The sequence below is a fragment of the Microcaecilia unicolor genome, chromosome 3 (assembly GCF_901765095.1).
Source record: "Microcaecilia unicolor chromosome 3, aMicUni1.1, whole genome shotgun sequence".
Lineage (NCBI taxonomy): Eukaryota > Metazoa > Chordata > Amphibia > Gymnophiona > Siphonopidae > Microcaecilia > Microcaecilia unicolor.
This window is the reverse complement of record NC_044033.1, coordinates 477,536,434-477,552,304: the sequence shown is the minus strand read 5'-3', so window position 1 is coordinate 477,552,304 and position 15,871 is coordinate 477,536,434. Positions and strand designations below refer to the sequence as shown.

Genomic DNA, 15,871 nt, shown 5'->3' with positions numbered 1-15,871 from the left:
CTCTATGCAGGATGCAAAGAACAAACCTTAAAGAAACTTCAGACCGCTCAAACACGGCAGCCAGGCTTATATTTGGAAAAAACACGATATGAAAGTGCAAAACCCCTCCGTGAAAAACTACACTGGCTCCCAATCAAAGAACGCATTGCCTTTAAAATCTGCACCATGGTTCGCAAAATTATCTATGGTGAAGCACCTGGATACATGACAGACTGAATCGACTTACCAACCAGAAACGCATCTGATTCAACACGAACATATCTAAATCTACACTACCCAAGCTGTAAAGGACTCAAATACAAATCTACCTATGCATTCAGCTTTTCGTACATAAGCACACAACTGTGGAACGCGCTACCAAAAGCCTTGAAAATGACATACAACCACCTAAACTTCCGGAAAATACTAAAAACCACCCTGTTTAAACAGGCATATCCTCCCGATCCAACTTAAATGCCTGACCTTGGCTACACAAGAAAACTAAAGCACGTAATGAACATAACTCCACTCTTCCGCTCTACGATTCTTATTGTGGCTCTGCCATATAAACTTCATCCTACTACAACATCACATTGTATTTGTTCACACCGGAATCAGTAAACACCTTTCTGGTACTATGTAAGCCACATTGAGCCTGTAAATAGGTGGGAAAATGTGGGCTCCAAATGTAACAAATAAATAAATAAATAAATAAATAAAAACATTGTCTGCTGTAGAGAGGAATTTAAACCACCTGGTTCCAAGGTGGTATTCAATCTAAAAATCTAATGTTGCTCCATTTGCAACAACCATCTTCCCAGATCTCCTTCACGAATATGTTGAGATACACAATCAATAACCCAACATCGGAAAGATTGAAATGAATGTTGAAACTCCTTGCAACAGGAAACCAATGCAGCACCAAGCTTGTTATGCCTTTTCTGAATTTATTAACTCCGTGGAAGGGAAGCTTAATACTCTAAGATGGCACATCACCTGTAACTCTGACCATGTTGTTTACATTTTGGAATTTTATGTTGGCAAGATTGAATGGAGGCTTTCTACCAATTTAAGTAAGTGTTTTTATAATTTGAGATATGATCATTTGAATACATTTTTAATGGGACCTTTTTGTGATGACATGTCTGGTTCTGACTGGGAGCTGGTTTCTGGCGTTCTTTTTAAATGTGGGCACCATTTTTTCTTATTGTCTGCCATTTGCATTGCAGCGAAGAAGTTACCCCCTGGTATGTTTAGAGTCAGTTTTGTGTTTGATAACGTTCCTTCTTTTTCTTCTATGTTTAAAATGTGTGATCTGTGGCTCTTTTTGATTATCTTCTTTTGTTTACAGATTCAGGACACCATGGGGTTTCCAGAGGAAACTTGGAGCAAAACGGGTCTATCGGGACCTTCACTGTTTTTCCTTTTATTCTGCTTAAATTGAGTGACCATCTACTAGAACAAGACATTTTCTACATAAGTTAAGTGACTCAGCCTATATGACACAATTATATGGAAGATATATTTAGTTAAACTGCTCTCTTTAATGATTTTTGCTTTAATTTTTTTTGATTGAAGTTTTGTTTACACTTATTGAGAATTTTTAAAGGGGAGGATTTTTGACTGATGATTAGTATTTTTTAACTGTGTGCATAATGCATCACTAAAAAGTGCGGCTTTTGCCATAAGTTTTTATGAGGTCTTTTTCCTTCCTCTTCCTCTTTTTTGTATAAAGAAAGGTTGGAAATGCTTATGTTGTGATTCACTGTTTGGTTGGAGATAACATAACTACCATGTGCTAAACGTTAGTAAATAAGAGCCAAAACGGTAGCAATCCTTTAATAAATAAGCCCCTAAATACAATCTGGTTTGAGGGACATGGAAATTATTTTTCCTCTTTAGCAATTTCTCTTAAGCAGGATGCCTCTCTCAACTTTCAAAGACTAAAACATCCTGTCTTAAACGGTATGGAACTGGGAGGGGATTTCATTGTGTTGTCTATTGGTAAGAGCATGTATCTTTTCCTGGTCAGACAACTCGATGTTCTTATGGACAAGTGGACTAACCCATTTTCACACCTGAGGTGGTTGGCCAATTATGCATGTAGCCAATGGGGATAGTCATGTGCACAAATCTTAGTGTACTTGTCCATTGGTAAACACTGATGTCTTCATACACTAGATCAACAAAGCCATAAATCAGCAAAATTGAGGGTAAGTCCACTTGTCTGTAAGACAATCCAATTAATCATGCTATACCAACAAGTTCTGAACTAATTTGATGCAAAATGCTCCAGATTTGTACAGTTGGAGAGTGATACCATAAAAGAAAAATAAACATGCAATGGTATTTTATAGACTTGAGCATGCAGACACTGATTAATAACAATTAAACTTTAGTTACAGTAAAATAGAAGCTATGAAGCAAGAATGACATCCTAAACATAGTTATTGTGTAGTTCCAACTATACATTCCGTGACAACATGTTTCTAAAGTCCCAATATGAATGTATTACAAAACAAAACAATGGAAGAACAGAATGCTACTGGTGATAACTTTTGCAAGATTCCACCATGAAAAACTTAGCAACTGTAAGATGAACAAGGCAAGAATAACAAGATATGGGACAAGTACTGATTCCATGAAAAAGAACTGCAATATGCTACAGTGGTGGAAAGAGTGAACACAGTGTACACTCAAGGAGGTACAACACCACACTGACATCTGAAAGGCAGGACACTGATGCCGTGCTGCACATTCAATAGCACCTTTTCAGAAGTGGAGAAGGTGGCGCCGACCCTCCTGGAGATAGGTGATGTACTGGGCACAATGTTCTGACACTAGAATGCTCACTCGACCTTGAGCGAGTGTGATGCTTTCCCCTAATGATATGTTGTTCAGTTGTTCTTAGGGTGATGTATCCCCTTCTACAGTGGCTTGGAAGTACCCTATAACAATAGGGTCAAAAAGGATTTCCATCAGTCATTAGTTCCAGAATATGGAACCTTAGGAAAACCTATAATAAGAATACTTGAATTCCAAAGAGATTTTCAGATGTGGACAAAACAATATTGTACATTATGCCACTCTTTTAGGTTTGAAAAAAAAAGAAGAAAAGTATGAATTCCAGCATGCACACACTATCGTCTTTCTATTTATAAGCTATATTCCTGAGTTCTGTAGAATTTTCTGAACAATTCCCCCTTTGTTACCAGTTCTTTCTTGCAATCATAAGAAGAATCCTCTCAATACATGTAGAAAAAAATACTGTTTTTATTTGTAAGCTTGCTTTTAATGACAGAAGCAATGTATAAACATAAAACATGTACGTAACTTTTAAATGTATTCCATTTAGAAAGTAGACAACTAAGTTTGTGAGTAATAACCAGAAAACACCTGCAGTCATTGAGTTGGGAGTAATAGAACATGACTGGAAAAGTTCTCTCTGCTCACTCACAGACACTGGGAGCCATGCAATGTATGAATAGCCCTAGATAGCTCACAAATATAATGCAGAAAGAAGAAGGAAAGGATTGAATCAATAGATAATGAACTCTATTGACAATAGATTATGATAAAGACAGAGAATGCAAAAAAAAAAATTCTAAGAGTAAAGTACATTGAAATTTCCTAATTTTCAGATGGTTTCTGTTGATTCTTGATGCTTGATTAACAGTGATATTCACCTCTGATCATTGAGAGTCACAAACAGATTGGGTTTTTAGAATATCCATAATAAATATGTATCAAATAGATTTGCATACAATGGAGGTACTATGCATGCAGATCTATCATATGTATATTCATTGAAATTGCTCTGAAAACATAAACCATTTGTGGCCCTCGAAGACTATCAGTGACAACTACTGGCTTAACGACATATCATAAAGAAGCAATCAAACTTTACTGGCATTCTTCCAAAGGATATATACAGTGGTGGAAATAAGTATTTGATCCCTTGCTGATTTTGTAAGTTTGCCCACTGACAAAGACATGAGCAGCCCATAATTGAAGGGTAGGTTATTGGTAACAGTGAGAGATAGCACATCACAAATTAAATCCGGAAAATCACATTGTGGAAAGTATATGAATTTATTTGCATTCTGCAGAGGGAAATAAGTATTTGATCCCCCACCAACCAGTAAGAGATCTGGCCCCTACAGACCAGGTAGATGCTCCAAATCAACTCGTTACCTGCATGACAGACAGCTGTCGGCAATGGTCACCTGTATGAAAGACACCTGTCCACAGACTCAGTGAATCAGTCAGACTCTAACCTCTACAAAATGGCCAAGAGCAAGGAGCTGTCTAAGGATGTCAGGGACAAGATCATACACCTGCACAAGGCTGGAATGGGCTACAAAACCATCAGTAAGACGCTGGGCGAGAAGGAGACAACTGTTGGTGCCATAGTAAGAAAATGGAAGAAGTACAAAATGACTGTCAATCGACAAAGATCTGGGGCTCCACGCAAAATCTCACCTCGTGGGGTATCCTTGATCATGAGGAAGGTTAGAAATCAGCCTACAACTACAAGGGGGGAACTTGTCAATGATCTCAAGGCAGCTGGGACCACTGTCACCACGAAAACCATTGGTAACACATTACGACATAACGGATTGCAATCCTGCAGTGCCCGCAAGGTCCCCCTGCTCCGGAAGGCACATGTGACGGCCCGTCTGAAGTTTGCCAGTGAACACCTGGATGATGCCGAGAGTGATTGGGAGAAGGTGCTGTGGTCAGATGAGACAAAAATTGAGCTCTTTGGCATGAACTCAACTCGCCGTGTTTGGAGGAAGAGAAATGCTGCCTATGACCCAAAGAACACCGTCCCCACTGTCAAGCATGGAGGTGGAAATGTTATGTTTTGGGGGTGTTTCTCTGCTAAGGGCACAGGACTACTTCACCGCATCAATGGGAGAATGGATGGGGCCATGTACCGTACAATTCTGAGTGACAACCTCCTTCCCTCCGCCAGGGCCTTAAAAATGGGTCGTGGCTGGGTCTTCCAGCACGACAATGACCCAAAACATACATCCAAGGCAACAAAGGAGTGGCTCAGGAAGAAGCACATTAGGGTCATGGAGTGGCCTAGCCAGTCACCAGACCTTAATCCCATTGAAAACTTATGGAGGGAGCTGAAGCTGCGAGTTGCCAAGCGACAGCCCAGAACTCTTAATGATTTAGAGATGATCTGCAAAGAGGAGTGGACCAAAATTCCTCCTGACATGTGTGCAAACCTCATCATCAACTACAGAAGACGTCTGACCGCTGTGCTTGCCAACAAGGGTTTTGCCACCAAGTATTAGGTCTTGTTTGCCAGAGGGATTAAATACTTATTTCCCTCTGCAGAATGCAAATAAATTCATATACTTTCCACAATGTGATTTTCCGGATTTAATTTGTGATGTGCTATCTCTCACTGTTACCAATAACCTACCCTTCAATTATGGGCTGCTCATGTCTTTGTCAGTGGGCAAACTTACAAAATCAGCAAGGGATCAAATACTTATTTCCACCACTGTATCATCACGCTACATCCTGATGTCTCTAAAAAGAAAATCATTTTAATTCTGAAATGTAGTTATGTCTTGATTTTGGGATACACTGACAGTTCTGTGGCAGCAGAGGACTTGAAGAACCTTCAGGTAGAAAGTATAAGTTTTCTGGATCTTTAACAAGAGCTGATTGATAAAGAAACAAATTTTAGGGGTTTGATGCCAAAGCCACAGTAAGCAGTTAGTATGGGTTTGTCCAGTAACACCCTCTTTCTATAATCTTAGCATCTAAATGTAAGTGCCATTTGCACACTAATTACAGAATACTAATAATTACACACACGATTAGTATTATGTGCATGCTAAACTCTACTCTGAAAATTATGTGAACAATGCACAAAGAGCATATTTGCAAAGGGGCATATACATGAGCAGGGAGTGGGCAGCATACTAGAAGTAACATGCTAAAATGCTACATTTTGGCACAAACATGTACACCTGCCATAGACCAAGCATAAATGTTTGCACTTAATGTTGCCATATAAATGTCACCTTACGCTCTATTCTACAACAGCATCTGGGCAACAAGATGCCACTACAGAATAGCACATAGCGCCCAGAATTTCAGCACCTATCTTTTGGTGCACTATACTGAATTGCCTCCTAAGGGCTAGATTCTGGATAAGGTCTTCAAAATGTAGAAGCGTTGGAATAACACACATAGCGCTATTCTATAAACCGTGTCGTCAGTAAGACATAGTTTATAGATTAGGCCGGGGGAATGTGTGTACATCTAGGAGCGTCCATTTATGCCACTGAAAACCTAGTGTAAATGCCCATGCCTAAGTGTATGTGTGTTCCCCCGAATTCTATAACAATTTATTTATTTATTTATTTATTGCATTTGTATCCCACATTTTCCCACCTATTTGCAGGCTCAATGTGGCTTACATAATAACCGTGATGGCGATCGCCAGTTCCGGTATAGCAGATACACAGTGACAATGTAGTAGGTGATTGACACTCCAATATGCCTACATTCCTATCATGGCCATGCCCCCTTTTCAGCTATACGCGTTGGGAATTTACATGCGCCTCTTTTTAGAATACCCCTAAAAAGAAGCATGCATAAATTCCAACTATTGCCCATTAGTTGTGATAATTGGTTGCTGTTGGCCAATTATCATCATTAATTGGCTGGTTACTCAATTGAGTAGCGCGTGTAAATTGGCCATGTGCACAATTTAACGCATGCTATTCACCAAACTTTGTATAGAATTCGGGGGTAAGTGTGTGCCCTGTACTTGGAAACTTGCAGAGAACATGCAAGGCATGCCTCTAACATTTACCGCACAAGCTTTGCGCTTACCACACCTTACGTTTTGCATGTAAGGTGTGGAACATGCAAAGATTTACTGCACTTTAGATACAGACCCCTCAATTTGCTTATTCTACTACTACTACTACTACTACTTAACATTTCTACTAATACTACTACTACTACTTGACATTTCTAAAGCGCTACCAGGGTTACGCAGCGCTGTACAACTTAACATAGAAGGACAGTCCCTGCTCAAAGGAGCTCACAATCTAAAGGACAAATGTACAGTCAGTCAAATAGGGGCAGTCACAATCTAAAGGACAAATGTACAGTCAGTCAAATAGGGGCAGTCTAGATTTCCTGAAAGGTAAACGAAAGCAACATTGAAGAGGTGGGCTTTGAGCAAGGATTTGAAGATGGGTAGGAAGGGGGCTTGGCGTAAGGGCTCAGGAAGTTTATTCCAAGCATAGGGTGAGGCGAGGCAGAATGAGCGGAGCCTGGAGTTGGCGGTGGTGGAGAAGGGTACTGAGAGGAGGGATTTGTCCTGTGAGCGGAGGTTACGGGCGGGAACGTAAGGGGAAATGAGGGTAGAGAGGTAATGAGGGGGTCCAGACTGAGTGCATTTGTAGGTAAGAAGGAGAAGCTTGAACTGTATGCGGTATCTGATTACTAAGCTTTATTGTATCAACCCTAAAGTCAGTAATCCAAGGATAATAATCCTCTCTTGTGCCTCATATTGATTCAGTTTTCTGCCCTAACCTCAGGCCTGGATTTATTGATAGGCACAACAGGCTAAAATCTGTTGCTCCATGTGGCACATGAAGAAAAAATTGTCACCAGCACATCTTCTGATGTAGTCTGCCAGAAACAAAGAACTGCTGCCACCTATTCTTCCCTATAGAGATGGCTCCCAGGGACAATGAACCCAACACCACTCTAATAAGGCCCCTAGAGTTAATGAGGAAACAGCCATCACCATCATCAGTCCTTCTGGAACAGTCTCTCTCCTGAAACAGCAGATGAAGAAGACCTCCAGCTGTCACCTTCTCTCCTCTATATGGTACAATATGGTCTTCCCAAACTATATATTCCTTTCAGTGGGTTTTGGAGGCCTCCCATTTACCAGCACAAGTGTTACAGGTGGGGGGGATGGGCCTGGGTCCACCTGGCTGAAGTGCACTGGGTACCCACTAAAAGTGCTCCAGGGACCTACATACACGCAGGCCTCTAGGACTGGTTGCTGCTATATAACATTGGCACACCAGTTGACACCTGAAGACTAATCTCTCCGAAAACGTCCTTTATTGGAATAAGCACGTTTACTCACAGTTAACTGCAGATCAGAGGTTGTGCCCCACTGGCAAAGAGTCTTCCTGGTACTGAGATGAGCAGTAGGTCAGAGCTGGCAGAATGCTGTACAATGCCCTCCTTCAGCCACATTCAAGGTAAGAACTAAGTTCTCTAATGTGGCTAACACAGGAAAGGGAACTAAAACTGGCTTACAAAAATGGCCACTACCGCATGGACTACAACAGGAAACACAACAGGGCACACTCTGACCCAGTAGGCAGGGGGAAAAGCACCATGGGAGAAGAGCCTACCAACTACCAACATCGTGAGACTGTAACACAAGCTAATGAAATCACGGAGCCCAATACCCTACACCCACCACAATGCAATGCTGATGTGACCCTGTACTGCACCCGAGAGCCACATCTGACCCAGGGAAAGGCTGTGACAGGCTGGGAAAAAAGTTTGTAAAGTGGGTTCTTTTTGGTGGGAAGGGGTTAGTGACCACTGGGGGAGTCCGGGGAGGTCATCCCTGATTCACTCCAGTGGTCATCTGGGCAGTTGGGGCACTTTTTTGGGACTTGTTCGTGAAAAAAAAGGGTCCAAAAAAAGTGACCCCAAAATCGTGGTAAAAACGCCTTTTTTTTTTTCGATTATCAGCTAAAGACGCCCATCTCTCCTCGGCTGATAACCACACCCCAGTTCCGCCTCCACCATGCCCCCGTCAACTTTATTCGTTTCCGCGACAGACTGCAGTTGGAAACGCCCAAAATCAGCTTTCGATTATAACGATTTGGGCGCCTTTGCGAGATAAACGTCTATCTCCTGATTTAGGTCGCACTATAGGCGTTTTTCTCTTTCAAAAATAAGCTGGTAAGTGTTCTTGCGCGTAATTGCAAAGGAGGCATTCTCATGGGAGAGGCATGGGTGGGACATGGGTGATCTGACTATTTTAATGCACACTTTGTAGAATATTCCCAATTGCATGCACAACTGCAATATTTAAGGGCGCCCATTTACACAAGCCATAGACATGACGTAAGTAGTCACCCCTAAAAGTTGGACACCTACAAGTTAACTTACACTAGCATTATATAACAGATTAGACATTTCTAAAAGGTCTGAAGAGGGGTTTGACATCATTTTGAAAATGTGAACTTTGTGGGGGAAGTTCCATAAGTGGCCACTTTTATTTTGGCACCCCAATGCTGTCTAGTGAAAGCCTACTGTTCAATGCTTCTGGGTGCCTATCCAGCTTATTTTCGAAAGAGATCGCCGGCCATCTTCCGACACAAATCGGGAGATGGCCAAATCGGTATAATGGAAAGCCGATTTTGGCCGGCTCCAACTGCATTCCGTCGCAGAGCCGGCCAAACTTCAAAGGGGCGTTTCGGCAGGGTAGCGAAGGCGGGATGGGTCGGGATGGGGCATGGTTATGAGATGGCCAACTTCAGCTGATAATGGAAAAAAGATGGCCGGCTCTGACGAGCATTTCGCTGGCTTCACTTGGTCCATTTATTTTCAGGACCAAGTCTCAAAAAAGTGCCCCAATTGACCATATGACCACCAGAGGGAATTGGGGATCACCTCCCCTTACTCCCCCAGTGGTCACCATCCCCCTCCCACTCAACCCCCCCCCCCAAAAAAACCCCTTTTTTGCTAGCCTCTATGCCAGCCTCAAATGTCATACCCAGCTCCCTGACAGCAGTATGCAAGTCCCTGGAACAGTTTTTAGTGGGTGCAGTGCACTTCAGGCAGATGGACCCAGGCCCACCCCCCCCCCCCCACACCTGTTACACTTGTGGTGGTAAATGTGAACCCTCCAACCCCACCCCAAAACCCACTGTACCCACATGTAGTTGCCCCCCTTTACCCATAAGGGCTATGGTAATGGTGTAGAGTTGTAGGGAGTGGGTTTTCGGGGGATTTGGGGGGGCTCAGCACCCAAGGTATGGGAGCTATGCATCTGGGAGCTATTTTAATTTTTAGAAGTGCCCCCTAGGGTGCCCGGTTGGTGTCCTGGCATGTCAGGGGGACTAGTGCAATACAAATGCTGGCTCCTCCCACGACCAAATGCCTTGGATTTGGCTGGGTTTGAGATGGCCGGCATTAGTTTCCATTATGGGCGAAAACCGATGCCGGTCATCTCAAACCTGGCCATCTTTGACATTTGGCCAGCCCCAACCGTATTATCAAAATTAAAGATGGCCAGCCATCTAGATGGCCGGCGCCGTTCGATTATGCCCCTCTATGTTAAACTTAGAAACAGACAAATGTAGGCAGATAAAGACCATTTGGCCTATTCAGCCTGCCCATCTATGCCATCTACTCTCCCTAGCACTCCCTTAGAGATCCTATGTACTTGTCCCAAACTCTCTTGAATTCAGATATGGTTTTCATCTCCACCACTTCCACCGGGAGGCCATTCCACAAATTCACCACCCTTTCTGTGAAGAAGTATTTACTCAGGTTACTTCTGAGTCTATTCCCTTTCACCTTCATCCTATTCCCTCTTGTTCCAGAGCTTCCTTTCAATTGAAAGAAACTTGCCTCCTGTGCATTTATGCTGCATAAGTATTTCAGTATCTCAATCATATCTCCCCTTTCCCGCCTTTCTTCCAAAGTATACATATTGAGATCTTTAAGTCTGTCCTATACGCGTTATGATGAGGACCAATGACCATTTTAGTAGCCACCTTCTAGACTGACTCCATCCTGTTTATATCTTTTTGAAGGTATGGTCTCCAGAATTGTAAACAATATTCTAAATGAGGTCTCACCAGTCTTAAAACAAAAAGCAGACTTTGATGAAGAAAATACAGTATTTAATTAATCATATTGATGCTCCCAGGGTTCACACTCAGATGCCCAACATGGCCATGTTTCACCAAAAGTAAAGGCTGTGTCAGGGGCATACAGCACCAGTTGGTGCAAACCTTAACATTTCACCAACATAGGTCAATATGTATCTTCCTGGATCCATTTGGACTGCATTTTCTTCATCAGGGTCTCCTTTTGGTCTTTTTTTTCCATGGTGGATATTGTGGACCGATTGCCTTCTTATTCTCTCACCAGAGTCTTATACAGGGTAACATATAACATAGTAGATGACGGCAGAAAAAGACCTGCACGGTCCATCCAGTCTGCCCATCAAGATAAACTCATATGTGCTAGTTTTTTGTGTATACCTTATCTTGATTTGTACCTGTCTTTTTCAGGGCACAGACCGTAAAATTCTGCAGTCTGCAGTGAAAAGTCTGCATATACTTATTAAAAGATAGAGTCTACAAAATCAGGCTCTGTACAACCTTTCAAATTCTTTGCACTTTAATTCTGTAGCTTCTCATTTTTTCTGATTTGTACTTGTCAGGAGTATTGATTTAAAAATATAGTATTTTGTAAACTCCTGGGACACCTCACTTTTCTGAAAGCCAACACATAAACCTCTAATATTAAGGATGCTAGATTAGCAGACAGTATAAGGAGACAGTCTATTATGAAGCCCTATTCAAAGCACAATTAGCAGATCTGTTCAATATTTTCTCTTGTTGATTTGGGTTTTCCACATGCTAGGGAAGGCTAGGGAAACATGACAAGATTACAATCTCTGAACATTAATGAAACTGAGTTCTATGTACAATTTTCCAATGAAAATATTGGACTGTTTATACTTCATGAATAAGATTGGTGTATTTGTGTCTTAAGAGCACATGACTCTGGGGGTGCAGAAATAAGAGAAGTAAAATTACTTTACTTTTTTTGTAATTTTAAACATGAAACATTTTGGCGACAATGCAATAATGTTTTACATGTACTGTACGTTAAGACTGATTTACACATACTAAAAACAGTGTGCTCTGAAAAATACCATAACGTATGTATACACAAGTCTTATTATGAGCAGGTGCTGTTGTCCTGGCAGCATTAGTAAAACCTTATGAGCCAGGGAGAGAGTTGCTTTCCTCAGAAACGGTTGATAGTACCAGGAGTTATGGAAGCTTGACTGGTTGCTACACACACGAGGACTTTTTATGTGGTGCTACCAGATCTCTGGAATAAGATTCCTGTATTCGTGCGGGCAGAGTGCTGATACCTCTTTTCAAGTGACTTTTGAATGCCTATTTGTTTAAGATGGCATTTCTGGCTACATGTTTTGGGGGAGTAAATGTTTTTATCGGAGTGGTATCTTTTTACAATGAATGGTCTGAGTTACATGGACTTTTCTATTTTATTGTGGTTCCTTTTTCCTTTTTTTTTAATAGTACATGCATTGTAAACTGCTTAGATATTATAATAATGGGTTGTGTTGGCATTGCCGTGCAGCAGCCGCTAGCATGGCTTAGTAAACCGGGGGGGGGGGGGGGGGGGGGGGGGGGGGTAAATGTAAAAAACTATAACTATAAACTACATGTTAAAATGGTTCCTCCATCACATAAATGTGTATGTGCTTCTCTGCTAATAAATGAGGCATCGTACAGAGTGAGGAAGTGACCTAGTAGTCAAACCAGCTGAGCAAAACCTGGAAAATGAGGGTTCAATTTCTGCTCTACCAACTGATATCTCTTGGGGATGTCACAAGGGGGCCCTTTTTTCAAGTCGCAGTAGAGCTACCATGGCAATGGCATGCGGCAAATCGGCCCTACCACTAGGCTCACTCAGGAGGCCAGCGGTAGTTCTGGATTCTGCCATGCACCATTTCTGGCGCAAGGAATTTTTTTCTACCCGACTGTAATCAGCAAACCCGCATGGCAATGGCACCACAGGCCCCCTTTTACCACAGTTTGGTAAAAGGATCCCATAATCCTCTATTGACTCAGGTACAAACTTAGCCTTTGATTTACTAAGGTATGGTGAAATAGCAAGTCTGACTGCTTTATTACCATTGGAGTCACCGACCCACAGGCCTTCAATAGAAAAGGTCTATGAATCTCCCAGTAATTTTGTATACATTACAACTGCTATGAACATCATACACTCCCAGTTGTTAAACCACCCTAATCCATTTCTACCTCAACTCATCTATACTTGTGCACCAAGATTAAAATGTATAAAAATAAAATCATGTTTAGAAGTCAGAAATGGATGATTTTCATGTAACAGTAAACACAGCAAGCAATGATGCACCAGAAGCAACAGAAGTGATTAACATACTTTACTTTCAGGTTTCTCACCTACCTTTCTGTTTCAGAAGTAGTGCCTTTCCTAGTCTGCTTTTGGCTGCCAGATCTCTCCGTTTTCCTGGACTGCCTGTGAAATGAGATGTTCAAAAATAGAAAGAGAAAAGAAAAGAAAGAACACAAACACATGAAGAAAGAAGCTGCCGTTATGCATTAAAAAAAACATGAAAGGAATAAAAAGAAGAGTGAGAATTGTGAACATCGAATTAAGCTCATCTCCCAAATTGCTTTACCTCAGTTATTTTTTATTACACTTCAAAGCACGTTCTCTTAAAGAAAACAAAATGAAGACACTAAATGAGTTTATGTGAAATTTAAAAAATGTGATAACCCTAGTACTATTAGATGTACAAGACCTCTTCACTTACAACTTCTATTGACTATTAGATTTGAAAGTTGAGGGAAGGTTAAGAAAATATACTCAGTATAAATACAAGTACTTATACTGATAACTGTAAAAAGTATAAACTACCAAGGAGTTATATTTATGTACACAGTCCGTATGCACCTCTATGTGAAGTTATGAAACTGCTGTCAATCTTCTGGGTTTTTTCCTCAAGATTTTGATAACAAAGGCTGAGTGGAGTGGAGGAGTAGCCTAATGGTTAGTGCAGCGGGCTTTGATCCTGGAAACCTGGGTTCAATTCCCAACTGCAGCTCCCTGTGACCTTGGGCAAGTCACTTAACCATCCATTGCCCCAGGTACAAAAACTTAGTACATCTAGTAGCGCTATAGAAATGATTAGTAGTAGTAGTAGTGTAAATGCTTGCACCTACCTACTGGCATTTAGCGGTGTAAATGCAGATATTCTATAAAAATCTGCCTAAATTCTGGTCATGTCACTGACCTAGTCATGCCCCTCCCATGGCCATACCCCTTAGGAGAAAGATGCTATAGAAATTAGGCATTAGGCATAGAAATTATAGAATACGGGTGTAGATCAGTTATGCATGAAACTCCAAACTACTACCAATTAGCACTTGTTGAGGCCAATTATTGATCACTATTGCCAATTAAGCACCAATTGAGCCAATAAGTTTATGTGCACAAGGGACCCTATTCTATAATTGCATGCCTAATGGTGGTACCTTTCTTTGGGCGCCATTTATAGAATCAAGCAGTTCATGTCTATCTCTGTTCAGCAGAATAGTGCCAATATACACATAGGGGCCCTTTTACTAAGCCACATGGAGGGGCATAATCGAACGAAAACGTCTATCTCCATGGGCGTTTATCTCCGAGAACGGGTCCGTGAAGGGGCGGACCGAACCGTATTTTGGGACAAAATAGACGTCCATGTTTTATTCGACAATTTGTGAGCTGGGCGTTTTTGTTTTTCAGCGATAATGGAAAATGAAAGCGCCCAGCTCAAAAACGAATAAATCCAAGGCATTTGTTCGTGGGAGGGGCCAGGAGTCGTAGTGCACTGGTCCCCCTCACATGCCAGGACACCAACCGGGCACCCTAGGGGGCACTTTTACAAAAACAAAAAAAAGGTAAAAAAGCTCCCAGGTGCATAGCACCCTTCCTTTGGGTGTTGAGCCCCCAAAATCCCCCTCAAAACCCACCACCCACAAGTCTACACCATTACTATAACCCTAAGAGGTGAAAGGGGGGCACCTACATGTGGGTACAGTGGGTTTGGGGGGCGGTGTGGAGGGCTCCCATTTACCAGCACAAGTGTAACAGGTGGGGGGGGATGGGCCTGGGTCTACCTGCCTGACGTCCACTGCACCCCCTAATAACTGCTCCAGTGACCTGCATACTGCTGCCAGGGAGGTGGGTATGACATTTGAGGGTGAACATAAAAAGTTGTGAAACGGCATATTTTTGTGGTGGGAGGGGGTTTGTGACCACTGGGGGAGTCAAGGAAGGTCATCCCCGACTCCCTCCAGTGGTCATCTGGTCATTTAGGGCACTTTTTGGGGCCCTATTCGTGGAAAAACAGGGTCCAGGAAAAGTGCCCTAAATTCTCGCTAAAAACGCATATTTTTTTTCCATTATCGGCGAAAGGCGCCTATCTCTGATCGGCCGATAACCACGCCCCAGTTCCGCCTTCACCACGCCTTTGACACGCCCCCATCAACTTTGTCCGCATCCGCGACGGAGTGCAGTTGAAAACGTCCAAATTCGGCTTTCGATTATACTGCTTTATTCGTTTTTGTGAGATAAATGTCTATCTCCCGATTTGGGTCGCAATATAGGCGTTTTTCTTTTTCAATTATAAGCTGGATAGGCACCTATGTGCATCCAACACGTGTCAATTTGGAGATACAGCCTGGCTACCGTGAGGCCCAACGGTAATTTCATTTTTTATGCGCGTCTGCTATTCATGCCGGAAAATAATTTTTATTTTCCTGTGTGCAGTGGAAACCGCATGAGACCTTACCGCTAAGTCAATGGCCGGTGGTAAGGTCTCAGATCAAAAATGGATGCATACAATTGTTATTTTGCCACACGTCCATTTTCAGCAAATATTTTAAAAAGGCCTTTTTTACAGACGCACTAAAAAATGGATCTGCGCATGTCCAAAACATGCACCTACACTAGTGCAGCCCATTTTTCAGCACACCTTAGTAAAAGGACCCCACATAGCCATAACTAT

At 42.1% G+C, this 15,871-nt stretch overlaps 1 protein-coding gene across 16 annotated transcripts in view; it reads right to left on the bottom strand.

Annotated features, from left to right (window-relative positions):
- The window catches only part of RIMS1 (regulating synaptic membrane exocytosis 1), an 871,728-nt gene that overhangs the window by 333,285 nt on the left and 522,572 nt on the right, over positions 1-15,871 (bottom strand). For 8 of the 16 annotated variants that reach the window (XM_030199020.1, XM_030199022.1, XM_030199019.1 and 5 more), the window contains one exon: positions 13,264-13,335. The exons of 7 other annotated variants lie outside the window; for them this stretch is intronic. In XM_030199020.1, coding sequence (XP_030054880.1) covers positions 13,264-13,335 — 72 coding nt within the window. Of the gene's footprint in view, positions 1-2,747; positions 2,928-13,263; positions 13,336-15,871 lie in introns of all 16 variants that reach the window. One more of the 16 variants, XM_030199021.1, reaches the window with a different exon arrangement.